At 49.6% G+C, this 27,820-nt stretch overlaps 2 protein-coding genes across 2 annotated transcripts; one reads left to right on the forward strand and one right to left on the reverse strand.

Moving 5' to 3' along the window:
- The first annotated feature begins 2,074 nt into the window (after positions 1–2,074).
- Positions 2,075–7,021, forward strand: PLAGL2 (PLAG1 like zinc finger 2). Its single transcript, XM_064673829.1, has 2 exons — positions 2,075–2,337; positions 3,248–7,021. The coding sequence occupies exons 1-2, from the start codon at positions 2,075–2,077 to the stop codon at positions 4,467–4,469; spliced, it is 1,485 nt and encodes a 494-aa protein (XP_064529899.1). The 3' UTR covers positions 4,470–7,021.
- Positions 7,022–12,311: 5,290 nt separating this feature from the next.
- TM9SF4 (transmembrane 9 superfamily member 4) lies at positions 12,312–27,630 on the reverse strand. Its single transcript, XM_064673822.1, has 18 exons — positions 27,526–27,630; positions 23,118–23,231; positions 21,449–21,548; positions 20,920–21,088; positions 20,710–20,839; positions 20,178–20,301; positions 19,240–19,358; positions 19,016–19,127; positions 18,470–18,540; positions 17,926–18,058; positions 17,364–17,445; positions 17,198–17,273; positions 16,774–16,857; positions 16,402–16,577; positions 16,012–16,075; positions 15,352–15,471; positions 14,742–14,831; positions 12,312–14,375 (listed from the first exon to the last, which is right to left on the reverse strand). The coding sequence occupies exons 1-18, from the start codon at positions 27,613–27,615 to the stop codon at positions 14,226–14,228; spliced, it is 2,004 nt and encodes a 667-aa protein (XP_064529892.1). The 5' UTR covers positions 27,616–27,630; the 3' UTR covers positions 12,312–14,225.
- Positions 27,631–27,820: the final 190 nt, after the last annotated feature.

Genomic DNA, 27,820 nt, shown 5'->3' on the forward strand with positions numbered 1-27,820 from the left:
GGGAGGGGGTGGGCGAGAGAGGGGGGCGGCACCGCAGCGAGGGGCGGCGGCACGGCCGCACCCTCCCCTGGGCGGCGGGGTGCCCTCAGGGGCAGGGGGGCGTGTGAGGAGGAGGAGGAGGATGCGGGGCGGGGTGGGGGGGCGTAGGCCGGGCCCGCCTCCCTCCCCTCAGGGCTGGGGGTGAGGGGGGCGATGTGGTCGCGTTCCACCGGGGTTGCTTCGTCCACGGGGCGCTCCGGGGGGTGTGCGTCTCCCGTTTGGCTCCCGAGGCAAACGGCGGAGGCGGCGGGGGGGGGCAACTCGCAGGGCCCCCCCCGCCGCCTCCGCCGTTTGCATGGCGGTTGCGACAGCACCTTAAAACTCCTTATAATTTACTCGGAAAAACACCAAAACCCCAACTCCGTCTTCTTCCAGGTAGCTTTGAAACTGGCCCAGATGGCCGAGCTCGTTCGGAGGGAAAGGAGCAACGACCTGGCGAGAGTGGCGGAGACTCCCCGGAGACCTGTGGAGCAGGAGGTAGACAAACACTCGTTTTTGGTTTTTTTTTTACAGAGGTGGAAATATTCGTGGTTGCAGCACCTAGAAAGGCCAGGCTGCTCTTGAGCCACGGGGGCTGAGGAGGGGTCGGGCAACAGTTTGTCACATCACGCTGGCTCGTCCCACAGTGGCACCTCAGCACTTCTGGGTCCTTTGTTGTTCTGCTCTGCCCACGTAGGTTGAGCGTGCACAAAACCAAAGCTCTGTTCTTAGTGGGCATTCCCAAAACTCATGGCAACACCTTTTCTTGTAGTCATCCCACTTCCAAGTGTTTCCCACCCCATACTGGGGCTGATGTTTCACTCACACTAATTCTTATTTCAGCTCTCCACAACGTTCCCTGAGCACTTTCTTACCAGGGGTTGGTTTGTTCCGTCGCAGTTGCACATCCTGCCCACAACTGGCACTCTGCTGATGTGCAGCAGGAAGTTCCTCCTCTGAAGCAATCCTGGAGTGAGAAAGAGCTTGAGGGTTTGATGCTATTTTAAGAAGAGTTTCTCGGGCAGCCAAATTAAGTGAAAGATCATTTTTATTTCAGCTGGCTGTTTAACAGTCGAGGTGGTGGTAGAAGTGTTCAAAAACGTTGTAATTCTCCAACAAGACACACGCAACTCAAGAACAACCTGCTAAGAGATGTTAATGTAGATCTTCATCAACATGAAAGCCAGCAGGGCTCACAGGAGCCTGTTATTTTTTGAACAGGAAACAGTCTGAGCTTCCATTATTAATGGAAGAGAGTGTCAAAGAAAAAAAAAAGGATTAAGAATTGCTCATTCCTGTAGAAAACTTGCTAATCCAGAGAGGCAGAATCTGCCTCAGAGTTGAGAAGTGAAAATGCAGTGAGTAATCCCACCCCGAAGAGGAGCAGCATCTGTTGCCTTCCTGGAAAAGGTGTTATGTTGCTGGCAATTGTGAGTTTTTTTCCCCAGCCCTGTTCACTCACGTGTGATGGTTCAGGTTGGTTTGCTCAGAGCAGCAAGCTGGCAGCAGAATGGATGTGAAAAAAAGAAAAAATACAAGAGAACCTTTGTTTCTCTGAGAAGCTCTGGGAGGGGATTCTGTGTAAGCAGAGACCAAGAGCAAGAGAGAATATGAAAAAATGGGATGAGCAGCGATCCAAAAAACACATGGGGGAAGGTATTTAGAGCTACAAGGAGACACCTCTCTACAGTGTTTCAGGAGAAAATACATGTAACAGGTAACACTGGCTTTTAATAGTTGCAAAAAACCATAATTCAGAAAAAGCTTAATGTGCTTTTATTCAGGTAACAGGTTAAGGGAAAAAAGAAAGAAAAACTTAGTGGAGACCGTGTCATGTTCATAATGCTTGTTAAATGCTTCTCACACGTATCTGTGCAGGGGTGAAGGATGCAGTTTTTTAACACCAGCCTTCTGTGATTTCAGATGAAGAAGTTTGGCTGTTAAAGCAGTTTGGTCACAGAGGGCTCCAGCAGAAAACAGCACCAGGACAACACCCCAGCGAGCCGCCCACAGGCTCGAGTTCTGCTTGACATGGCCCTGCTCTACTAGACCTGCCATGACAGCATTTTTTCCCAGTGTTCCCAACTGGATTCAAGATGCAAAGCAGGAGGAGGAAGAGACAGCCTGGAAATTAGTCCCCAGACCAAGAGGTGAAGAGACCGAAAGTCAGGGAAAATGCCAGTGTGAACTATCGGAGCCCTCCTTCCCTCACGTGGACAAGCTGAGAACTCACACGCTTTCCCATTCGGAGCAGAGACCCTACAACTGCCCCCAGCTGCACTGTGGCAAGGCCTTTGCTTCCAAGTACAAGCTCTATAGGTAGGTACCTGTGAGTGCCTCTGCCCAGCACTGCCAGAAGACAGGGGAAAACCCCTCCCTCGTGTGTCTTTGCTTGAATTTCTGAGAAGCTGGAGGAGGGGAAATGCCCTTTTACCTTGCAAAGCAGTTGAGTCCCAGACATTACCATACTTGGCATCTCTTTAAGCGCCTTCCAGAGAACCTCAGATAACTCTTTATCCCGAGCTTGAGCTGTTTTCTGTTTTACTAAAGAGGAAATTGAAGCAAAAAGTGAAGTTCACAGATTAAAAAACAAAATGAAAAGCAAGAATAGCATTTGCATTCTTAAGCCCCACCTCTGACTTTAACCACAGGGATAATTCCATGGCACCTGTTGCTCCAGCATGAAGAAGTAGAGTTGCCATTTATGTACTGAAGTAGAACATAGAATAATTAAACTGTGATCAGTGGGAACTTGAAACTAGATGAACCACAGTGTCTGAAAGCATGAGATCTCAAGGTGAAATCAGAGCACAGTGGCTGTCAGCAGACCTGGCCACAGCCTGATCCTCCTGATGAGCTGAAGTCGTTCAGAACCTGCAGACGAGCATTTTGTGTCCCAAACTACTGAGGTTTTCTTTGCCAGTTGCCCTTTGGCAGCCTCAGCAGAGGGCAGGAGCTGAGGAGAGGCGGCCACAGTGCCCCTGTGCAGAGGTGATGTGTTCTGGGGAGGACGGGCACTGCTGGGACAGACTGTAACTGCTGGGACAGACTCTGTACCTGTTGCCTGAAATGTTGTGCTCCTGTGCCTGACCTTTAGTGGCGGTAAAATGCCATCTGAGATTTTTGTGGCATAAAGTGTAGGATGCAAGGAAAATTTTGGAGAAGTAGCCTGTGTACCCCCTCAGGGGGTAGGACGCTTGCCTAACCTTTCCTGTTTTTCTCCCCAAAGGCATATGGCCACGCACTCTGCTCAGAAGCCTCACCAGTGCATGTACTGTGAGAAGATGTTTCACCGGAAGGACCACCTTCGGAACCACCTCCAGACCCACGATCCCAACAAGGAGGCCCTGCACTGCCCCGAGTGCGGCAAGAACTACAACACCAAGCTGGGCTTCAGGCGACACCTGGCCATGCACGCGGCTGCCAGCGGTGATCTCAGCTGCAAGGTGTGCCTGCAGACCTTTGAGAGCACCCAGGTCCTGCTGGAGCACCTCAAAGCTCACTCCAGGCGGGCGTCTGGCGGGGCGAAGGAAAAGAAGCATCCGTGTGACCACTGCGATCGGCGCTTCTACACCCGGAAGGACGTGCGGAGACACTTGGTGGTGCACACGGGCAGGAAGGACTTCTTGTGCCAGTACTGTGCTCAGAGGTTTGGGAGGAAAGATCACCTGACCAGGCACATGAAGAAAAGCCACTCCCAGGAACTGCTGAAGATTAAGACGGAGCCAGTTGACATGTTGGGTCTGCTCAGCTGCAGCTCCTCTGTCGCAGTGAAGGAAGAGCTGAGCCCCGTCCTGTGTATGGCATCCAGAGACATGATGGGTGGTAAGAGCTTCCCTGGCATGCTGCCTGTGGGCATGTACAGCACGCATCTTCAAACCATGCCAAGCTCAGGCATGCCCCATTCTTTGGTTCCTAATTCTCTTCCAATGGGAATGAGCTATCCTCTGGAGTCTTCTTCTCCCATCTCCTCCCCACCGCAACCTCCTCCAAAGTATCAGCTTGGATCTACCTCATATTTGCCTGAGAAACTACCCAAAGTAGAGGTGGACAGCTTTTTGTCAGACTTCCCTGGCAGCCTGTCTCTCTCATCTGGTGAGCCTCAGTCCTCTTCGCCTCAGCCACCTGCCCTGGACGAGGCTTTGCTTTCCAAGAGCCCTGCTAACCTCTCAGAGGCTCTCTGTGCTGCTAACATGGACTTTTCTCATCTTCTTGGCTTCCTCCCCCTAAATCTTCCTCCTTGCAATCCACCTGTATCGTCGGGGGGATTGGTCATGGGCTACTCGCAGGGGGAGGCGCAGCCACTGCTCACCACTTTGCAACATCAACCTCAAGAGTCTCCCGGAGCCGGGGCCTCACTGAACTTTGGGCCCCTTCATTCACTGCCCCCCGTCTTCACCTCCAGCTTGAGCACAACCACGCTGCCACGGTTCCACCAGGCATTCCAATGAGCTGGAAATAGCACTGGAGAACAGATCTTTCAGCCACCCTTTTGTGAAGATGGAGAGCCTTAAAAACGCACAACTCTTCCTTCCCTGGGGGTGTGAAAGCTCTGCAGAGCTGGGTCAGACGGGAGGTTTCTGATCTCGGAGGGAGCACTTGTAGACTGGAACAGCTGATATCCCGTGTGAGTCCCAGTCCTGTACAGAGGAAAGATTTCAGCTAATAGACTGGATATATTTTATCTAATTTTTAATCTGTGAATCAGGAGCCGCGCTTAGCACTGACCTTCCCTGAGAATCCTGGAGCTATGTTCCTCTCTGGGAAGGGACTGTCCCTGAGGAGGAGTTGAGGCTCTTTCATCTTGGGCAAAACTTTTGAAGAGTCCAGCTTCCATTTCATGTTATCACACTGCAATTCTGGCAAACCAGCCAACACCTCCACATGGAGAAGAAGTCAGGATACCCTCTCTGTATGAAGCCAATGGGGAAGAGGCTGTCCTTCCCCACTACCTCTCATCCCATCACCCAACACAGCTTACTCCACATCAGTGTTAAGCAACAAGCCCGTTTACATACTGAATTCAGCGTGGTCACCTCATTCTTCTTCAGGAGCCATTAGGTTAAACTCGTTACAGTGAACATTGTTTACACAATACAAATCTGTTTCTGCCAGCCATTACAAAAATAGGAGGCACCAGAATACACTGGGTTCATCTCTGGTGTAGCTAGAACACTGTTTACACAACGAAGTCAGGTTGCACTGATTTCTCTTCACTTACCATGTTCTTCCCCCATGGGGAAATACACTGCTTTCGGACCACTTCAGCCTCTGCCCCTGTAGGCAGCAACTTCCCACTTTTTCATGCTGGCTGTTCCATGTGAAGGGGATGGAGCAGCTCTCACAGCTTAGCTTGGTGTGTGGTGTATGGACAGAGCCCTCTTAAATATCTCCCCCAGGAAAAGAGATCTGGAAACCAAAGCATGTGAGAGAGCTGGGTGAGGAGCTCAGGACATCGAGCACTGGCGGACCAGGCGTGGGTGAGAACAGGCTGCAGGCCCTGCTCCCTGGGTTCCCTTGGGATGAGGAACAGAGTATGAGCTTCTGGGGTTTGGGGTTATTTACCATAACTATTCAGCGAGGTCAGCACCCTTTTTGGCTTATCCAGGAAGCAGTCTCGAGGTATATTTTGACCTCAATGGTGGTAACATCCAGAAATCGAGGAAAAATTGGTCCCACCTTCATGTACACTCTGTCAGTGTATCTGAAGCATTTTCCCCAGCACCAGTAGTTCTAACAGATGCTAAGGGTTTTGGCCTGCAGTCACCCTTTCACTTTGGATTTGGTTCCACTGGCCTTTTTTGTTCTCTCCTTCTCAAGCCTTCCCTTCTGAAGTTAAAAGTCCTCTATCCCTTGCTCCCTGCCCTACCTTTTAAACTCTTTCACGGGCTGACTACCTACCAGGGCAGAAGTGTTACACTGGGAAGTGGCAGCCAGCTACTGATGTCCTTTAGCATCTGCATTGTCTCCTGCTCCCCTTTTCCTGGGCACTTGTACTGCAGATGGGGACATACGGAGGTCACTCACTGTGCATTGATGCATGTTGATGTCTATGGACAGGGAGATCTTCATACCTCAGCATGGGGGAACCATTGTAGGTCAATATAAACCAGGAAATCTGTCAATATTGTTCTCCATAAATCTAGAAGATGCAAAATCTACCTCTGCTCTGTTAGCTCCTTGGGCAAAGCCAGATGCTGTCCTCCCTCACCTCCCCAGGGAACATCCCCTTCAGTCGATGCAGATTCCTTCCTGCTGAGCCATGATCCCACCGTGTGACATCAGCCAGGCCTCATTCGGTCACAGGCTTGTCCCTCTTCTGTTTTACTCCAGAATTTTATTTTTAATTTAGCTTAGTAATTCTTCCCAGAATGACTCTTTAGCGATCCATTGATTCTCCAGAACATAGATCGGTTGTTTTAGGTTAGCCAGCAATGCTGCAAATAAGACTTTTGTATCAAAATGTAATATAAGATTTATTTACCTCAGCAATATCCTGTGGCAATGATCTCCCCGAGTTGAATGCAGTACTTTTTTCCTTTTCTCCACTGGAAAATGTTGCCTTTCCAAGTCCAATGAGTGCCTTCTTGTTCTCTAACCTAGCAAAGGTAAACAGGGCATTGCAGCCAGTCTGTTTACCGGCATTGAATACCTCAGGCCTGTCTTCTATTGCTTTGCTCTTTGCAAATTAAAAGAGTTTCACACTGTTACCAATTATATGCAAGCCTTATCCCTGTCTTGAGTTGAGAGGATTATTATTTTTTTGAGAAATAAATGGTCAGAACTGATCACTCACTGCCAGTGAGGATTATCAGATTTATGCAATGCCATCACACACCTTCTCCCATGCAGAACATTCAGCTTTCTTGCTTTCTGCCTGCATTGTACTCTGAACAGATGTCATCACTGGAATTCCTTTAGCAGTGGTAGCTAAACTTAGAGCCAGGCATCTTTTTCCTACCAGTAGTCTGTCAAAGAATAAATGGAATTCATTTTGCTATGATTTGCACGTGTGATTTGCTTTCCACAGCTACTCTAACAAGCAGAACTGCCATAACCTTTGTCAATGCAAGGGGAGTCTAACCCAGCAAAGGCAGTGTGTCAGATACAGCACTGGAGCTGATTTCCAGGAAAACAAATTCCAAGTTCCTGTTCCACAACAGAGTTTAATCTGCAAGTATTTTATCAGCCAGCCTAAAAACAATGAGACTAATTCCATTTGAAATAGTGACTGTGCAATTCACAGAACAGATTATATTATAATTAACTTTTACCTGTTCATAAGAGAAAACTTTGAGCATCTAAGCTACAGCACTTGAGAATCCCAGTCCATTAGGAAGTATGTACCAAGCTATTAGGAAAACCAGTGGAAGTCAGCTTAGCCAAGCTCCTGCCAGTGCAACTGGAGGTAAGGGACAAGGGTTAACTTTGGCATGCTGTGAGGGGGATTGCTGCAGCACAGCCTGCAATCTGTTCTGTGGTGTATGTGCAGGGCTTTGTGCGTGAGGCAATGGCAGACACTGTGCTGGTTATGTGATATAAAAAAAAGCTTCATCCCACAAAGAGTTTGGTTTTGGTTTTTGTTTGGTTTGGACCACAAGTTTGGGGCCAGGACTTGGCTGTGAGTCAGCCCAGCAGAGCCCTGTGAACAACTGCACTGTGATCTCTCTGTTCCTGGCACACCTGTATCACAGGTGGCATCAGACTGAGCCCAAGAGGAGTGACTACAGCAAGTAAATGGTCAGGAGGGTTTAGTTAAATAAATATTTTAAAGTGTGGCTGACTTGGGGGATGTCCAAAAGCGATATGAAATATCAAGACTGCACTATATTTATATTTATGAATATAAATATAAATATATAAACCAATAGAGCTCCAGTCAGCAAAAGAACAGCATATGAACTTGCCAGCCTTTATAAATCAGACCCCAGATTCTTAAAAAGCCAAGGACTTAATGTCCCACTACTAATAATGATTCCAGCTCGCTCGCTAGCAAATAGCCAAGCCAAGCCATTCCCTGGCAGCAGAGGGTTAACTCACCTCACCTGTCCTCCCAGGCTCAGATTGCCAGAGCCCTGTGAAAGGCTGAAGATCTTTTCCCCCACGGGATTACAGCTCACTCAAAATCCATTTGTAGGAAGGAACAGCATGTTATCTTGCATTTTCTTCCACTGAATTTCACTTGACAGAATACCCACACACCGTGTTGTGACAGAGCCCGTTCTGTGTCTCACAACAGCACTGCTCTTTACCCTCAGTGTTGAAAAATGGTGTCACTTCAACTGGAATCCCTTTTCTCCCTCCAGTAGATTGATGATTTCAGTACTTTTGTTGTGAGCTCAGCTCTTTGTTCTTTAATTCCTTCCTTGCTGACAGGTGAATAGCAGCTGCTGGGAAGATTTCCTGCAGTTCACTGAAAAAAATCCCCGTTTCTTTTCTCTGCCACTGCACCACCTTTGCTGTCGGGACAGAACAACCCCGAGGAGGCATTTTCTGCTGCCTGCAATTAAAATTTCCACAAAGAAATCTTCAAAGATGCTTTTCCCATCACCCGACCTTCTTGCTTATCCTCTCTAATCCCGGTTAGTCAGGCTGACTGAATTCTCCCTCAGGTGCCTATTTTTAGTTAATTGCCTGCCCAAGCCCTGGAGATATTCTGCCACTTCTGCCACCAGAGTGAGGTGGATGAATGGCTCAAATAGAACCACTTCAGGTTTCCAACCTCATCCAAAATTTGCTTCTTTTCCATAACTTATTTCTCGTATTTTTCCCAGTTCTCAGAGATGGGAATTGCCTTGTGAAGCTCTGAATCCCATCCCGCCCGACCTCGGTGTGGTAAGAGAAGGCAGTTTGGTTTAGCCTGATCTACTGCACTAGGACTGGCAAAACCTGAGCTCTGTTTTCACTCTGATCCCCAGCCCTGGCACCTCTCACCCTTTCTGTGCCTGCTTCCCTGTAACAGGCCACAGCCATACCAAGCCTCCCCTGGGAAGCAGCTGGAAGCTGCCCAGGGGGGCACCAATTACCACTGACCCAGCTTCCTTACAGGACCACTATTCCTACTCCCCACCATCACCACATCCCTGGTGTGAGCAGACCCCTCTCAGGTTCTGCTGTCCCTGCTGCACAATCCATGCACACATAGGGCTCACCTCTGGCTACTCCCTGCACCCAGGGGCAGACTCACTTCGTTCTGCTGAATAACTGGAATCCTTTAGGAATCCTTCCACATGTTTCAGCCATTCTTGTGGCTCCAGGTAAGGAGTCTCATTCCAGAGTGCACTCTGCAATCTGCCAGCTCCACATGTTCCCACAGACCACTCGCCACTAAACGCTTCAGACTGGCACAGGAAAAAAAATGGAACTGGTGATCAGAAATGAGACCAGAAAACAGATCACATTCTGCTTCTCACAAATCCACATCAGGAGATGAGCTCAGCTTTTCTGTCCAAAGTACATTCTATTTCATTGTGCACAGGGAGGCTCCAGGAGGAGCCTGAAACACCTTCACTGTGTGCTCGTGGCTGAAGCTTGGTCTGTGCCATCTTTTCCACCAGTGCCTAAATATGAGCATGCACAAAGCACATACATGACACAGAGGGAGCTTCTCTGTATCAGGAGATCACAGTGACAAGGAAAGTTAAAGGCATTGGCAAATGATTAAAAAATAGAGAATTTGGAATCTGGGTATTTTTATACTATTAAATAGGTCAGTTCTTCATTTCCAGTTAGGGGAAGAACCCTCAGCATTAAAGTGTCTCATTAAAAACGAGCTGTCCCTCAGTTTCACAGCTCTTTTCACCTTCAGTCTCACCCTCTGATCACAAACTGTGTCTTTGTTTTAAACTACTATGCAAGTGGATAATCGGCTCTACCACAGAATGTACTGAGTGGGCAGGGGACGGCTCCAAAGCCTGTGGGACAGGGACAGACACACCTCTGTCATCCAGGTGAACAGACCACAGACCTGCCTGCAGCCCTTTTCCCTCTGTAGTCAGTGTCTTGCACTTGAAGGTAACACAAGCTTTGCTCATGGTCCTCAGCAGCAGCCACTTCAAGGTCAGCAGAAGGGTGCAGGAGCCTGCAAACTCCAGCACATCCCATAACTTCTGCTAGAAGCCTCTCTGGAGTTTGTGAGATCTCCTCACCTTGCTGAGTGCCTCAGCCTTGATGCTTCGTGGGATTTTCCCACTCATACCTAGGAACAATTTTTAGAAAGGTTGTTTTGTAACATGGGTACCAGTGTTTTTCTTAAATGAGGATACTGATGAAGAACACAAGAGCTGTCTGCTGAGGTGCTCCAAGAGGCACAGAAAGGAACCTGTGGAACCACAAAGACTCACCCCTGGAGCAGCTGAGCTCCGAAACTGCTGCTGGAGGAAAAGCTACTGAGCAACCTTTGCAACCACAAGTCATTTTGAGAACCCTCTCTCAGGCACAAGCTCTGCCATCTGCCCCAGGAGCCAGTGGACATGCTCTTGGAAGGTGAAGGGTTTGGGGATTAGCCCTGGGAGTGGGTGGAAGAGCCATGGTCTCCCTCCCCGAGGCTGCTGTTCACGCTGTCCCTTCTTGTGCTGGATCTGGACAGGCCCTGTGCCTGACCTCCCTCCCTGCAGCTACAGCTGCCAAAGCCAGAAACTTCCCATTGTTAAAGCTCAATTGGTTTTCTAAAAACAAACTTTCTAGCACTTTTACACACAGTGAATAACCTCTTTTAATGGAGTATTTTGGGGGCTGTAAACAAGGTTTTTAAATTGTAATTAAGTGCCATTAGGAAATGTATGGTTCATCACTAAAATTAGCTCTTGCAAATGAAGCTCAAATTGAAAGCATTTTTTTATAATGAAGTTGTTTATTAAAAGCATTTGGATGATCTGCCCCCGGCATCTTCTTGGGGAGGAATTGGGGTTTGGTTGGTTTAAGTAAAGACAGAATCATAAAGCAGGTCAAAGACCCAGTTCCCTGCATGAAGCCACATGGGTTTGTCTTTCAAGCAAAGAATTACACCCCTGCAAAAAAAGACCCAGCACCCCCCTGGGGATGCAGCCACAGCCAACACCATAATCCCCTGTCAGGAGAATAATGTTTGTTAGACAGAAAGTTCTGGTCACTTGGTTTCACTAGAATTTCCAGCCCATGTGGCAGCATTTCAGACGAGTCCAGCCCACACCCCCTCCCAAATAACCCCGACATGCTCCACTCCCCAAGGGCAGCAGAACCAGGACCAAACCTTAAGCTATGAGCAGCTGCAGGCACCGGCAAGCATTTGGAGATGAAAAAGGGTGAAGCACACCCTCCCCTCTTGGGATTCTCCTTCAGAACACAGATTAAAAGCTGACAGCCACGATCAGTGTTCAGGTGCTTTTCTCTAGGTACGATCTGGTTTTCATTCCTAAAGCAGCTGCTGGTGAAACGTGCCCTTTCCTCAGCAGCTTTTCCCCGGAGCTGAGGGCTGTGACAGGACATGAATACACTCAATCTGCCAAAAAATAAGAAAGAAGTTCAGCACAGATTGTCCTGTTGGTGGAGCTGAAGCTTCCTTTGCCTTTTTTAAAGGGAAAAGAGACTATTCTGATGATTTCCAAGTTTTGATTCAAGCATTTGCCTGCTCTGGTCTCGGTCACAGACATTCAGCAGCCCCTGACATTGGCACCTCCATAACCTGGGGGAAGCACATTCATTGCTCTGCTGGGCAGAACGTCTCAGGAAAGGGGATTTCACTCTCCCTCCCTCAGGCAGCATTCCAATGGATGCTGGCTGCTCTCCTGCCACACATTCCCCCAGCAAAACACACAAGCTCTGGGAAGCCATGGATGACAATGTCGAAGGCTCTGCTTCCACAGCACCAGCACAAGTCCAAACTCCCATCTGGAAGGAAATGGCAGCCCCATTCTCAGCTGTCCTCTCACTTCTGCTGCTCAAAAGCACCAGGTATCTGTCCAGCACTGCCATCCAACAGTCCTGCTGCTCTTCCCATCATTGCTACACACATCAAATAAGGTATCTCACACGAGAGACAAGTTGCTCAAGGGATCTTACCCTGCAGCACATCCAAATGCCTCAACCGGTGGCAAAATTACAATATATGGCAGCATTCAGGACATGCCACACTGGGAGAAACATACTGCTCAGTCAAGTTTACCAGGAGAAAAATATTGCAAAGAAAACTGAAGTATTCCAAGCTCTGCTTTTGTCTGAAGCCACACATCACAGACCACATGGGTGTCGAACAGGCCAAGTGTTACAAAAGGAAATTCTCCAGAGGTGGCTTAGGAGAACCCAGGAGAGCAGGATGACAGGACAATGGCAGATTTATTTACAATAGGACACAAAGAATACATACATTAATTAAAAATTACAAAGAATACAGAGAAAACAGTTCAGGAAAGGGAGAGAAATCAATGCTGGCTGAGCCTCTCCACTGGGGCAGGGGCAGAAGGAAAAAAAAAGGAAAAAAGAAACAACAAACCAATCAAAATCTCAGAAAAGGACCTCAAATCAGAACTGACACAGGACTCCACAGCACAGCTGGCTCACACATCCCCTGCACCCTTTTTCCATCCATGATTCCTGGCTGATTGGACTTTGGCATGATGAGCAAGGCTGACGGGAAGGGACGTGGGCCCTTGTGTGGACCTGGTGGAAACTTATGGCAATTAGGGTTAAAAAGAGCCCCAAAGCCCTCAAGGGTGCACGTCAGTGCTGGGAGCAGGGAGGGCTTTGGACAGTTCTGGGTAGAAAGAGTGTGACCTGTGGCAGCTGGTCATCAGGAGACGTTACTACAAGAAGCAAAACTTTCTTAGATCTCACTAAAAAACCTCTCCCCTGTAGCCCTGACTGAATCCAGCTAGTCTGGGGATGTAGGGAGTCTGCACTGCAATGTGGAACCTTTTTTACTGATAAACATCATTGAAGTGACCAAAATAAAAAACAACTTTAACCTCTTTTAAAAAGAGCTTCCCGTGGGCCAATTCAGGCATCAAGCCATGTGAAAAGAGCCCACGTCAGCTGTCCTGGAGGGCTTGGACTGGTTTTTGTGGAGAAGAACAAAGTACAGCTTAGGGGCATACACTTTTCCTGTTCCCTGGAGGTAGAGAATTTCAGAGGAGGAGCAGAGAGCAGCGAGAGTGGCTGGCCCCGGAGGGAGGGCTGGCAGGGAGACAGCCCCACTCTCAGGCCATGGGAGAGCTCCACAGGGCCACCTGCTCTGTGCTCAGCCCCTTCAGCAGGGCCTGCACACCCCTCGGGCAGCTCAGGCCCAGCACTGCCTCAGATTGCTTGGCACTGACCCTGCAGAAGTGTCTCCGCAGGCTCTGCGTGATTCCGGCAGCGTTCCCAGGATGGAGCCTGCCCCGTTTCCTCATGCATATGGAGCAGAGCTATTGACAGAAAAAACCCTTGTAGGTACCTCACACATCCTTCCAGTCCTGTATTCCAGCACAACCACGGACGTTATATCCCGCCTTCTGAAGGAGAGGCAATCCCACCCTCCCCTCAGCCCTTCCAGCAGAGGCATCCGCAGCGGCCCGTGCTGTCCGAGGCTGCAGGGAGGGAGCAGTGATGCCGAGGGTTGCAGTTGTCAAGCTCTCTCAGGGTGAAATTGCACTTCCCAGGCTCCGAATGGCACCTCCAGCAAATTGTAAACAAGCCGAAGCCAGGACTTCGGTGGTCGGAGCACACCGGACTCCCGCTGGGTGAGCCTTTAGGCTCCGGTTATTTTGCCACAGTCAAGCTCCCTCTTCTGTGCAGACACGAAGGCAGGAGAAAAACGCAGTCTGATGCTCATCTGAAGAGTCTCCCTGAATCCTAGAGCACCCCAGGGGCTGGAAGAAAACGTTTTCACAAGTGTTTCTACTGCTGTTTCAAATCCATTCGTCATCAACATAAAAAAAAAAGGATGAATTAGCAAAAAAGGGGGTTTTACTTATACAGAGGGATATTTCTCTGCTAAAAAACTCCCTCAAATATGGAACAGGATAATAAAGTTAAAATGTAAGGTATCTACAGACCCCTTTTCCCCCAGAAGTAGCCCAGAATCCATGTACACTGTGCCAAAGTTACATTCCAAATCGAGGAGTTAACTGTTTCTCTTGTCACTCTCCCACTGAATTTCGTTTTTCCTTAAAAGAGCTGGGAGATGATGTCCACGTCACTCCCGGGAGGACACGCGTTCAGAGGCGCCTGATTCCTGCTGGGGCTCTGCAGCTTCAGTCGATCTTCACGGCGGCGTAGATTTTCCGGACGAACATGTAGGCTGCGTAGAAGCCGATGGTGCCCGTGAGGAGCCAGAAGGACAGGACCATGAGGGCGGTGTAGCCAAAGTACAGCAAGGAGGGAATGAACTCAACAATATCCAGCTAAAACAGAAGAGGAGAGAAAAAATGAGCAGAATAATGCACAGAGGTGACGAGAGCCCCCAACCCAGCGCAGTGCCCTCTGCGAGGGGACCTTTGTGCCAAAGGGAGGATTCGTTTTCATCCAGCTGAACAGATTCCCTTCGAGGTGGGGTTGGGAACATTGCTCTGCACAGGTGATCTGGGCAGGGTCCCAGGGCACCTACACCTTCCTCTCCCCTCTGGCAGGGCTGTCAGCACCACTGGCTGCTCAGATGCCTTGGGCTGGCATGGGACAGACTAGGACTCTGCAGTCCCACCCCTTCCTTTCCCAAATCCCACAGTCTTCCCCAGAAAGGTGGCACTTTCATACAGGAGGAATAACAATACCTTGTTCACAAAGTAGAATACAGCGTAGATCAGCACATAGAAGGCAGATCCCCCTGACACCAGGAAGGTCCTCCACCACCAGCGGTAATCCTGATAGGATAAAAAGCCTTATTACCCCACAGGCTTTCTTCTTCTGTGGGATAATAATCCTTCTCCTGTCTCAGGGGAGCTGTGACCATTCCAGGACAGGGAGAATATCACACATCTTCCTTCAAAGGAAACCCACAATTTGGGGTGGGGAACTGTTTTGTCACAAAACTGTCTCCAAACCAAGAGGACAGGAAGCTGACAGTGAAGCAAAGCCAGGTCAGGCTCACAGCACCTCTGGCCCTGCATTTGTTTTTTATGTGCATGGAATGAACCAGTTTCTTTGAGATGTCAGCTGAAAACACCCTGCACCCAGCAGAATTCCTGGTATGAAACCACAGTTCCCAGCCTAACAGATAATCAAGGAGCTTCAATTCCCCTCGAAGCCAAGAGGTGTTGGGAGCAATCCCATCTGTGAAGCTGGGCCACACTAATTTCTGCTGAGCAGCAGCAACAACACGACCTATGCTTTTCCAGGAGCAAGTACCCTGAGCCACCCAAACTACAAACATGGAAATCTCACCTCAGCACAGAGCTGGAAGTACACCATGACAATGCTGATCTGGGAGCAGGATACCACCAGAATTATAAACACCAGGAAGAGAAAGCCGAAAAGGTAATAGAACTGGTTCTCCCAGATTGCCTGAAACAAAGACACAGCAGGAATTTGTTTCTATGCTACTGTGATCAATCACTGAACATGGGACTAACTTCTGGCAGCCAACCAAGGGAAAATGAGAAGCCCCTCAGCTTCATGGAGATGAAAACACAGATCTAATGTGTCTCACAACATCGCTTCAGAGGATTCAGGTTGCAAAAAGGTGCACAAGGACAGCTCTGAGGTAGCTTTTCATTCCCCTACACCTCCCAAGCAATGGAACAGCAAATTCCTCCCTGTCCATACAAGGTGAAAAATGGGCAGCAGCTGAAATAGCAACTGTATTAAGACCAGGACCCCTCCTTGATGTAATGTTACAGTAAATTTCATCTTTAGCACAATCCTTCAAACCACCAGGCGTGTCCCACAGCTCTCTCTGGAAACTACCGAATGGTCTGGAGGGAACAGTTCCCCCCCTTCAGTGAGTACAGGAATAGGACACTGCTTCAGTGGAAGCCCCTTCCCTTTCAAAAGCTTTGGCATGAGGGGAATCCTATTCAGGAGCAAAGTGGGTTAAATGCTTACACTGAAAATGAAGAACAGTTCGATGAACATGGCTCCGAAAGGCAGAATACCAGCCATGAGGATCCTACAGAGCCAGAAACAAAAACCATAAGCAGCACAATAAAACTGTTCAGACATTAAAAATTCCTTGTAACCACACAGCACACGCTCCAAAGGATCTACAGCTCCAGATTACTAAAACAAATTTCACAGGCAATGGCACAGCTGCTCCCACTGCTGAGCACATACCACTGCTACAAGCACCCCTCACACCACATCCAAATTACCAGTAGTCTCAAGGAACCCCATCTATCCACGTCCAGAGACCAGCAGAAAGTGATGTTCAGCAACCCAAGGGGACAAAGGGGAAGGGGCTTAACTCACCGTATTTCCCAGACATTCATCACTCACCCCACAAATTTATTCATGTACCACCTCTGCTCCGGGATCTGCCTGGGAATCTGATTTGTCCGTACAGGATTGTCATATGGCTGCTTGCGAAATCCAAAGTAGTAACCCAAGTAGACCAAGGGCAAGGAGATCCCAAACCACATGCAGAGCAAGGCCACCATGGTAGGGAAAGGCACCTGGAATTACAAGAGTCACAGAAGTGAGGCTGACAGTTCACCTGCCCTGGAGACTGATGTCATCAGCCATGCAAACCCTCCAGTCACCCACTACAAGGATACCCACATTTGGAAAGGTCTGGGAAGACAAGTAAGGCCCTGCCAGCCCAGTCACCCCCTCCCACCCAGCAGGCCCCAGGCCGAGGGTGGTACCTACCGCACCAGAGGAGTGTTTCCCCCAGATGAAACAGTTCAGGACGAAGCAGATGCCGAAGACGACGCCCGGGTACAGGGTCGCTGTCTGCAAGAGCAACCACAGCACAAGAGAAGACACATGACTCCATCAGCCAGATGTTCCTCTGTAATGAGTCCAGGGCTGGGATAAGGCACATGTGGAGTAATGTCCCTTTTGCTACAGCACGAGGACACAGGGCTGGGCTGTGGGGAGGATCTTGGACAATCCTCTCTGCTCTAGTACATGCTCTTGTGTTTGCCCTTTTCCGTAGAGCTACAAGGACTCAACCCAGAGCAAATCTGAAGCACAGCCAGGCTGTGTCCAGCTGCCACAAACATGTGGAGCTTATCCACAGATCTTGCTATCAGCAAAGCTGGATAAACAGCACGGAACATCCAAGACTCACACAAAAGGCTCCCTTCTTCCACCGATGGCCTTTCAGAGTCCGGTACAAGCGGCCAGCAAAGAATCCACCAAAAACCCTGGGCAGAAACAAGCCAAGACAAAGAGAATGAGCTGTTCTGCTGGGGAGGTGCAGGACAGCACTGGGGGTAAGCCGTGGAGGCACCTACCCCATGAACATGAAGAGGAAGCAGGCAGTTGTCATCAGCGCGCCCCGGCTCGAAGGCGACAGCATCCCCAGCATAGCAACAACTGCAGAGGGAAACAGGACAAGGAACAGCAGCTCTGAGGTACATGGGAAAGGGGCCTGTCCCATCCACAGGCCACAGCTGCCTGGAATCTCTGCACAGGCCTCATTTCCTTCACAGCATAACACATCCACAGCCTCCAGCACCGGCCAGAGAGAGGAAGCTTTGATCTCAGCTACAGACCATGCTCCAGCCTCAGCTTCCCCAGGGATGGGAGCAGGTGCAGCTCAGCAGGCAAGGCACACCTGTGCAAAGGTCTCTCAGCACACTGTCACCCAGGGCTCACAGCTTGGCAACACAAAATATAATCACACAAAGCTGCCTTCAGCTGGGAAATGCCATCAGGCAGCTCAGCAATGCTGAGCCCGGGCCAACGGAAGCAGCTTTATGGGCCTCACTCCAGCCAAAGTGAGCACAGGGTGAAGACAAACACCCTCAAGCATCATCCTTATTACAGCCACCCCATGCAGCATGTGCCACTTACAGATGACAATCAGGATCATACAAAAGAGCTGAATTCCAGAACCCAGGAGAGAGCTGAGGATCATAGGATACTGTGGAGGCCTGAAGACATCCCCATGCACAAGTTTCCAACCTGATTCCTCCATGGTATCTTCCTGTAGCAACAATAGAAAAAGAAGGTTAGTTAGATATGATATGCCAGTGGAAACTGAAGTCCTACCACAGCCACTCTAAGAGGGTAACTTCCCTGGATGCAGCTCTTCTCCAGAATTTTACCACTCTAGCCAAGAAACTTCTTTCCTCTTGGAGAAACATAGCTGAGACCTGAACTGCCAATGCCAGGGCACACATTTCCAGAGCTGTCTGCAGTCATTACTGAGGTCTGAAGACATCTGAACTAGTAATGTGCCATTGTACACTGACAGCCAGAGATGTGTGACAGAACAGCCCCTCCCACGGCCAGGGCTCGAAGCAAAACAGGGGCAAGGGAAGAGATTGCACAAGAGATCCCTCCCAGTCTGTGCTTCCCTCCCTCTCTGATCCCAGCCTCAAGAACAAACACATACAATGTCATCTTCCTTGTTGTAGTTGGCAATGTCCTTCCGCAGAGTCCGGATGATGATCATGCTGAGAATCCCTGAAAACAAGCACAAACTGTGTTCAGCTCAGAGGCTCCTACATGGCTGTGCTGCTCTCACACTGTGCAACTACATGGCTCCCACTAACACACTGTTCTGTCTGGGAGAGGAGGCCTTGAGTCATCAGCAAAGACAGAAACAAAACCCCAGGGGAGTAGGGGAGGCAGTATTCCAGCAGGAACAGGGCACTGTGGCTTTCCTGTGGCTTTTTTTTTTATTTAAATATGGACATGGAAGATGTGCATTCACCACATACTCCCTCAGTGACCCCAGCCAGGCGGGTAACTGCCTGACCCCACAGGGCACTGTCTGAACCGGGAGGGTTTAAGTGCTGTGTTGGTTTCCTGCCCCGTCTGACCAGGTTCAGACATTTCAGACATGGCCTCATCCTCCTCGAGCCACCTGCAGCTGAGGCTCAAAGCAAATTCCTTGCAGACACCCGTAAAGGCCTCCCCACCCCACACATCCCCTCACCTGAAAGGAAAAACACGACCACAACTGAGTTGATGATAGAAAACCAGTGGATCTGCACATCACTCATGGTCAGGTACGTGTCCCAGCGGGAAGCCCACTTGATGTCACTTTCCTGAAAGAGCAGGGGAGTTCTTCTCACATCACCACATTCCTAATGTCTTCCACAACACCTGTGACACACACCTGGAGTATCACTGCCAGCCAGCTCCCCAGTACTGCCTTACCTCCCAGTGCACAGAGTAGGTGAAGAGCAACTGGTTCTCTTTAGTGGGATCTATCTCCTGAGGGGCAGAGCCCGTGGCTTCGGGCAGGGTACACATGCTCTTCTCATCAGCCTTCAAGTCTGTAAGGGAAAACATGGCACACACAGTCAGCCCTTCCCTCAGGCACCACCTCTCCCACGGAGCATCACCTTTAGGGCACTGGGCTGCAGTTATTCCAGGTACTGTGGGGAACCACTCGCTCCTTGCTCACCTGCTCTGCAGTTTGCAAAACTATTCTCCTGACCAGCAGTGGAGCACGATTAACAAACTTTCAGGAAAGCTATGCACAGGGCTCTCCTTAACTGGAAGGATAAAAGCCAGAAGTTCTGAAGCCAAGGATCTAGACCATGAACAAATCCTCTATTCCACATGACATGCTGAGAAAAAAAGACCTCTGCAGCAGAGCCTGCTCTGCCAGAGGAGAGCTGCCCGGGGTAATACACACCATAAGCAACTGCCCTTTGAGACCCTTAACTGATGTAGGAGTGTTTTCCCCTAACCATTATTTTAAAAATTCAATCCCCCTGGAACTGTTCCAAACATCCTGTGTGTCCCTGGAAAAGCACACAGTGTCCCAGTCAGGGAGATCACGCCACAAGAGCTACATGCCCTGCATGCTTCATGCTAGATGATACAGTGCAAAAAAATGCAACCCCAAAACCTCAAACTCAGGTCTTTTTACAGGAAATGATTTTTCCATGGATTGCACTGCAAGGTTATCTCTCTATTGTTGGTAACAATATTGTTGGTTAACAATAAACGGGTTTATTCTTAAAATTGGGACTCTTTCATTTCTGTGCCCTGTGAAGCAACAACTGCCATCCTGATAGATCAACGGCATCCAACTCTTGTTCCTATAGGAGACTCTTCCCCCTTGCTCCTCCCCACGAGTCTCTTACCTTCTAGTTTAATGCTTTGGGGAATCACCTCAAAGCGCACCACCCTGTAGGTGTGCTCCTGGCTCTCTTCCACATCCTCTCTGTGGTAGTACAGGATGAAGGAGAGGTGGTTGTGCAGGTAGAACTGAAAGAGTGACATGAAATAAAGCGTCAGCACCCCAGGGCAGGAACAGGCAAAGCTGAGAAGCAACAGCTGCAGAAAACAGCTCCAGTGAGGAAAACTAAAGACACTCCAACATCAGAGATCAGCCAGTCTTGGAGGCACAGTGGTTTTGCTCTGCTGAGGGGAAGCCACTGCATGAGCATGTCCAAAGTTACACAGTGAGTCAAAGGAAGGACTCCTGGCTATCGTACCAACAGTCCAGCACCCATCCCCTGCTTCCCACGAGAGACCCCTTTCTCATATTTCCACTCTTTATAAAACCTTTTGGTTGCATTCCCAATTCTGATACTCTCTGGCAGACCTCTAACACCCTCTGACAGACACCCAGATCTCCTCCAGGCACCCTCAGACAGCACCTCAATGCTCTACCTTGTTACCGTCCATAAACCCAAGCCTATATCCGTGCTCGAACTGCACATCCTTCTCCTTCTTCTTCTCCTCTTCCTCACGATTGGAATAAAACTCCAGCCGTGTTGCCACAGGGAGGTTATCAGCAATGCTGAAAACACAGATTTCAGATCAAATTTGTCCATAGCACCAAATCCCCTCTGACACAAACCCACGCCAGAGGTGACTCACAGGTGGACGTAGTAATCCTCCCTGATGCGCTCGGCGATCAGCTTGCTCTGCTCCACTGTCAGAACGACTGGCTTGTTGGGGAAGTTACACAGAACTTCACATTTCTTCTCCACGTTCATGGAAACCTGGAAAGGTGTATTTACAATTCGGTCCCCACGAAGAACCTCACCTGGAAAACAGGAAAATAGGGGCAGGGTTGGAGACTGCCAGGCTTCCTGCCAACTGGGCACTGTGCAGCTGGAGGGACCACAGCAAGTCTCCTTTGCTGCCATGGATCAGACTGAAGGACAGTTTAGCTACTTTGTTGGAAGTATCAAGCACTATTTATGAGGCAGGTTATATGCCCTCCTTCAGTAAAGGCATTTCCCCTGTCTAACACACGGACACCCCCGTTTGCAAACAGCCGGCATATAGCGAATCAGAGGAACCAGGTTCTCCTCACAGCTCAGCAGAGGTGACATTTCCAATTGCTTTTAGCCCTGTAAACATCCCCCCACGCTGTGGGACTGCTGTCTGACAGGTTACACACCGAGGTTCTCAGCCTTGTAGGTTATCTTGCTGGGCTGGCAGAAGGGCAGCGAGTAGTACTCGTAGGGCAGCTGGGTCCGGGAGCTGGTGAGCTTCACAGCCTGCAGGAAGAACGGAAGGATCATCCCCAGGAAAGGACTCAAGATAATTTCCTGACCTCTCAGCATCAGCCAGAAGCTGACGCTTGAACTTCAAGACCATAAAGCTCTCTTTTGGATGATACTACTACTAATATTAAAAATAATAATAGAGACAGATGTTCCTGAGAGACCTCCGGCTTGCTTCCCTTTTGCACCATTCCCAGCTGTACATTCCCTACATTACAATTTAGTAGAAATTCATTCACAGAGAAACACTGGTGGTTTTGCAAATTCATGTCCCAGTGGAGTCCTAAGAGCTCAAAAAAGATTCAAGAATCGCAATTCATACAAGATTTCCTCAAAAAAAAAAATTCATATCCCACTGGACCTCCTGGGCCCTGTCTAGCCTCCAGGGCTATGAAGAGTTCAGCAATTTTAATCCTGCAAGGAAAGCCAGAGAGCCATCAGACTGGGGAGAAAAAGGGTTGGTGACAAACCCCAAACATTTCTGGAGAGTTCCCACAAATCACAGGGCACAAGGGAAGTGCAGAGACACACCACAATAGCCAAGGCCACAGTTGCTCTGAAAAACAGAAGTGTTCTGTAACACAGCCAAGCTGTTTATTGGAAGAGCACTGGCAAACACACCAACTTGCCTTAGCAAGGAGGGAGCATTTGGCTCCTGAAATCCCTTTGAGAACAGCCATTCCAATACCCCCTTCTTCTGGGAAGCTTACTGTAGCCACAGGCAAGTCTCATTTGCTTAAAAATAGCCTGTGTCTGGCAGCCTGTGGCCAAAGAGAAAAGTGTGCTGTGCCTCACGTGGGAGCAGCCAACCTCAGCAGCCCCCAGGGTGCTGGATTTGCTGAGACAGAGGCCACAGCTTTAGAAAAATAAATGAAATGGGCTATAAATCACTGATGTCTGGAAGCAAAGCCTGGCCTCCTCCTGGATGGGTGTAGCAGCTCTGTCGTTCAGTACCAGCAATGCTGCATGGAAACAGCTCCCAGCAAGGCTGGGCTCTAAGATCTGCGAGGCTCAAGGACAAGCACCTCCACTTGGGAAGGGCTTATCACAGATTTCCCTAGTCCTGAAGATACAACACAAGCAAACCAGGTAGAAGAGAAAATTAAGAAGGTCTGATTTAAACCACTACTTTATTCCATACCTTCCACCCCAAGGCCCATCTCTGTAAGCACTTTGAGAGTCAGTATAATGTTAGAAAAATTGAATTCACTTCAAAGCCACAGTGAAAAAGGGGCTCTTTTTCCACACGGAGCAACATCTCAGGGACTTTAGTGCAACTGCTGAAGGAATTTGGTAGAAGGTATCAGGGACAAGAACAAGAATCATGTTGGGAACCGAGTGTAAGATGAGGACAGTGACCACTTGAGGGTGGTGCCAACCACCTGACAAAAATGCTGTGAAACAGAGAAAATATCTGACCCCAAAATTGTAGCAAAAGGATCCCCAAATTTGACTTTCCAGCCCCCTTAGCTGCTATGATATAAAAAAAACCAAAACCAAAAAAAACCCAAAAGATAAAGTACCCCCAAATCAAATGGACTAAGAGCACCAAGTTCATCCTACCTTTATTTCTACGGGATCATTGCGGTGGAAGTTGATAGGAGCCACCCCAGGTACATAGAATGACTCTGTACCGTGCAGCAACAACAGCAAGACCAGCATATACCTTAGCCTTTCCTGAAAAAAAGAGAAGAAACAGTAAAATATAATAGAAAAGGCAAGAACAACATTAAAGATGGGCAACAACACTGGAAGCATTCATCCCAGACATTAAAGAGGCTGCACTGTCAGGTGATTAAACAGAAACTAAATTCACAAAAGCAATTAGTAGCTTTGTTTTGTGACTCTCACCAGGTCACTTTCTGCTCTAGGTGTCTCTGCCTCCAACAGAACCCAAACCTCACCAGCAGCAGCAAACCTTTTATTTAACACACCTTGCTGCCTCCTCAGCCCCTCCCATCACCTCAGGTGACCCAGCTCTGGCTGTGAAATGAAAATCGAGCTTTAAAGAGTATTAGCCAGCAGCAGCTTGCCTGGATTAAGACATCAGCTCTGGTGTAATCTCACAGCACTACTACCTTCAGCCCCTCCTCCCAAACTCCCTGCGTGTACCAGCACCACAGGAAAACCACACAAAACCTGGAGCTTGGTTTGGGACAACTCTTGAGCTAATGCTGCAGCTGTAACAAACCAAATCCCTGCTGTCTCTGTCCTCAGCACAGTCAGGCTGGCACACAGCACCAGAGAGAACACTCCAGAGCTTGGTATCCACAGGCCAGGTGTGGACAAACAGCATCCCTATCCCGGGGATCCTTCCTCAGGTTTTGGGAAAAAATATATTAAAAAAAAAAAAAATCTGTGTTTACTGCCCCCACACCCCTTCCTCTTCATCACCTCCCTTATTCTGAGGTGAGGAAGGTACGTTTGTCCTAGACACCAGCAAGGGCCAACAGAATTACTGGAACTGAACAGAATGAAAGAAAAAGCCATAAATATTGGTGGGTTTAAAATCCCCAATGTATTTAAAATGCAATTGCTAAGCACCTACAGAAGATGTTAGTACTGAATCATCAGATACATGTGGCCTTTCAGTACCTGAAGGGAGCCTAAAAGGAAGATTGAGAGATACTATTTACAAGAGCAGGACAAGGAAGAATGGCTTCAAACTGACAGAGATTAGGTTTAGATTAGATATTAGGAAGAAATTATTAATTAATTTCTTCATTAAGGGGGGTGAAGCACTGGCACAGGTTGCCCAGAGAAGCTGTGGCTGCCCCATCCCTGGAAGTGTTCAAGGCCAGGTTGGACAGGGCTTGGAGCAACCTGGGATAGGAGAAGGTGTCCCTACCCACGGCAGGGGGTTGGAACTAGGTGAGCTTTAAGGTCCTTCCAACCCAAACCATCCTGAGATCTTTTATGTTGTTACTTGTAAACCAAAACCATACAGGTGCCACCCTTGCCCCAGAGGGCTTGGAGGTGACAAGACCAGGACAGAACTTCAGCAGATGCTCAGGAGACACGTGAGCACATAGAATATGAAATTTTTGATGACAAAAATTTTGCAGAAATCAGGCTCTTTGCAGACAGATGATGATGACTCAGGCAGCACCAGGCAACAGAAAAGACAAGAGGGCAACTCTGGAAGGCTGTGCCAGGAAAGAACAGTTGGTAGCAAGGCATGGGAATGCTGCTATGCAACAGGTGGGGGAGCTCTGGAAGTGAAATTTGAAGGAAATGCCCAGTGCAGGTTCCTGAGCTGGCAGAGCACAGGGAAGCTGATGCTGAGGTTCTTTCTTGTCAGGATCTTTGCTTTTGTACTGACAGATATGCTTCATCTTCTCCAAACAAAGGCATCAGCTTTAGCAATGGCAACTAGGACACCACCCAAAACATCTGTAACTCATGGGCCTGGCCAGATGATCATCTCACCTGGGGGACATCTGGAAGCCGAGTTCTCTCCTATGCAAGGTCAGAACTTCCAGGATGGAGCTCTGCTTTTGTTCAGTCGTGGAGCTCTGGTGAGGTCCCCCAGCAGACAGGACACACACCTTTGCAGCCTTTACCAATTATTTATGTTTCAAAACACATGCATGAAACAGTTGTGCATCTGAGGTGCCAGGAAATCATATAATGAAGTAACAACTAGCACAAGAAACAGGTACAACTCCAGACTGAGAAAAACCCAGCTGCATGTAGGCAAAAATAGTTTGGATTGACTAAGCCTGATTATTTTCTCATATGCAGACAGACTCTTTCTTAGGAGAATTTGGTCTAAATAAGAGAAATAACTGCAGAAGTAAAATGACCCCCTCCTGTCCCCCAAATCAGAGCACTGCTCAGACTGAAAAGACCCATCACAAGCAAAAATCCTGCGGAAGGAAAGCAAACCCCTGTCTTAAAAAAGGGGAAAAACCCAAATCTATTCTGTCTGCACACAGGCCCCTGACAGGAGCCACACTCTGACTTCTCTCTCCCACGGGCAGAATGTATCCTGGGGAAGTCATGGCATGAGCCCATGCAAAGCATGTCACTCTGGGAGCAGCTGGCATGGTGCAGGCAGGACCCTGCCAGAGCTGCCAGCACAGCTCACCAAACACCCCCACAGCCCAGCACACACTCCTCCAAGGGCAGGTTCCTCAAGCCTGTGGGATCTCTCTAGAAAGATATTGAAAACATATTCCTGTAATTAACTTCAGAACAAAGCACTTGGCTGTAAGAAGCAACTAACACAAACTCCTTGCAGCAACTCTAACAATATTTCCTGCCCTGTTCACACACCAACTCTCTCCAAGAAGGCACTCCTGGATAATTACCACTAGACTTGGGATTTGCAGACAACTCCAGGACACAGTTTCTTTAATTTATCCCACTCAGAAAGACTTAAACAACACTGCCACTTCCTGTGAATGCACAGAAGCCATGCTGCCTCAATAGAGGAATTATTCACTAAGCCCCAGCCTGACCCAGCACGATGAGACCCTACAACGTGCAGTTATCACCACGTGCTTCCCTACAGCCAGCACTGCCAGAGTCTGAACTCCAGCATTTATTTAAGAGAAAGGGAAAACAGCAGCTTTTCCCTGGGGCACTCTAACAGCTCCAAGGTGCCCCAGAGGGTCCGTGGCCAGGTCACGACTGCCCAGGATGTCCCTGCCCAAGCCAATGACTTGAAGAGACCCTCAAGCTGCAGCAATTTCAAGCATCCTGCAAGCATTTGAATCGGGCTGGTGCTGTACCAGTGATGGTTTAGGTCTTAGTTTCACAATCCAACAACTTCAGAACACAGTATTTGCTCAAAGTGAGAAGAGGAAGTAGTAAGTGACAACAATGGATGTTGCGAATGAAATGATGGACGTTGTCCCATCTCTTTTGGGCAGAGAAGGACAAGAGGGGCATCAAACAGCCATAATCAAGGGCTGTTAACTTTCAGCACTGAAGAAAACCAGGGAAAACCTGTCCAGATGGATTCACAAAGCTTTGCTGTCCCATTCCACTTACTGAAACTTTGGAATGTGGTGACAGAAAGGGAGGAAAGGCACGACCCCACCGCTTTGTGGGAGGAAAAGAAAAATCCACTGAAGGATTACACATGTAACCTTCATTCTGCCCTCAGGCACATCAACAGGACACTCACAGTGGTAATGGCACTCTCTCCATGAGTCATCTCACACCCCAGCCCTGGCCAGCAGCGACCTTTGTATCAGCACACATCCTTTATCCACACTGTCATGGAAATATTCTTCTGGGAAAGCCATGAGGCAATCCGTTTTACTCCTACAAGACTCCAAGGCAGGTAAGTAACGTCCCAGCAGCTCGTTTTCTCCTCCGTGAGGTGGCACTGATGCTCAGCTACCTTAGCAAAGTCTCACTAGGACCATATGCAGCTCTCTGAGGATTCAGGGAATAATTCAATAATAATAACAGGGATGCTGGGACGATGGGAAGGTGAAGCAGTTGCTGGCACCCCGGCCCGACAATTACCACCGAACACCTGTGAAAATCACACAGAGCGCAACAGCCGCTTTGCTTGGCACCGGGTCCAGGGCGACGCCTTCCTTCCAGAGAGTGGCACAGCGAGGGGAAGGGAATGGGAAAGAAGCGCCAGTACTCCCTACAACCCACAACGGCCCGGCCCGGCCCCTCCTGCCCAGACAACGCCGTGACCCGCGACACGGTGCCAAGTTTGCTCCCGCGGGAGCGCGGGGCCGGCACCCGCCCCGCTCCTCCGGGCCCGTCGGCACCGAGCGGCGGCCTGAGCTCTGCCCCGCGCCGGTGACACCGCCGGGGGACGCGGCACGGCTGCAAGGCCCTGGGAGACACGGGGGAGCCTCCTGCGGACAACGGCCGGACCTGTGACCCTCCCAGACCCTCCCGGAGCGCCCTCCCCGCGCCCTGCGGCGGAGCCGGTGGCGGTGCGGGCCAAGGATCCGCGGGCGGGACGCGGGGCCGGGCCGAGCCCCCCCGCACTCACCATCGCCGCCGACGCCGCCATCTTGCATCCACGTGTCGGCGCTGACGTCACCGGAAGCGCCGCGCGGTTGGCTGCGGGGCAGATCGCCATGGCGACCGCGGCGGCCGGGCAGGGCCGCACCGGGAGGCTGCGCTCCGCGCCGCCGGGGCCGCGCCCGCCTCACTCCCGGCTCCTCCCGGCTCCACCCTGCTAGACGGGGCGGGGCAGGGGTCGTCGCTCAGTCCCCAGCGGGTCTCCAGCCTCGTGGAGCCGGTCGGGGACCGGGGGGGGCGGCCTGCGCCGCCATCTTTGTTGA

This window comes from Pseudopipra pipra, chromosome 17 (assembly GCF_036250125.1).
Source record: "Pseudopipra pipra isolate bDixPip1 chromosome 17, bDixPip1.hap1, whole genome shotgun sequence".
In the NCBI taxonomy this organism is placed as follows: domain Eukaryota; kingdom Metazoa; phylum Chordata; class Aves; order Passeriformes; family Pipridae; genus Pseudopipra; species Pseudopipra pipra.

Bases quoted from the DNA above. Each gene is read 5' to 3' on its own strand.
- PLAGL2 (XM_064673829.1), top strand. From the start codon at position 2,075: ATGACAGCATTTTTTCCCAGTGTTCCCAACTGGATTCAAGATGCAAAG. The intron at 2,338-3,247 runs GTAGGTACCTGT...TTCTCCCCAAAG, and splicing joins TCCAAGTACAAGCTCTATAG to GCATATGGCCACGCACTCTG.
- TM9SF4 (XM_064673822.1), bottom strand. From the start codon at position 27,615: ATGGCGATCTGCCCCGCAGCCAACCGCGCGGCGCTTCCGGTGACGTCA. The intron at 23,232-27,525 runs GTGAGTGCGGGG...TCTTTTTTTCAG, and splicing joins TGGCGGCGTCGGCGGCGATG to GAAAGGCTAAGGTATATGCT. The intron at 15,472-16,011 runs GTAAGCATTTAA...TCTTTGTTTCAG, and splicing joins AACTGTTCTTCATTTTCAGT to GCAATCTGGGAGAACCAGTT.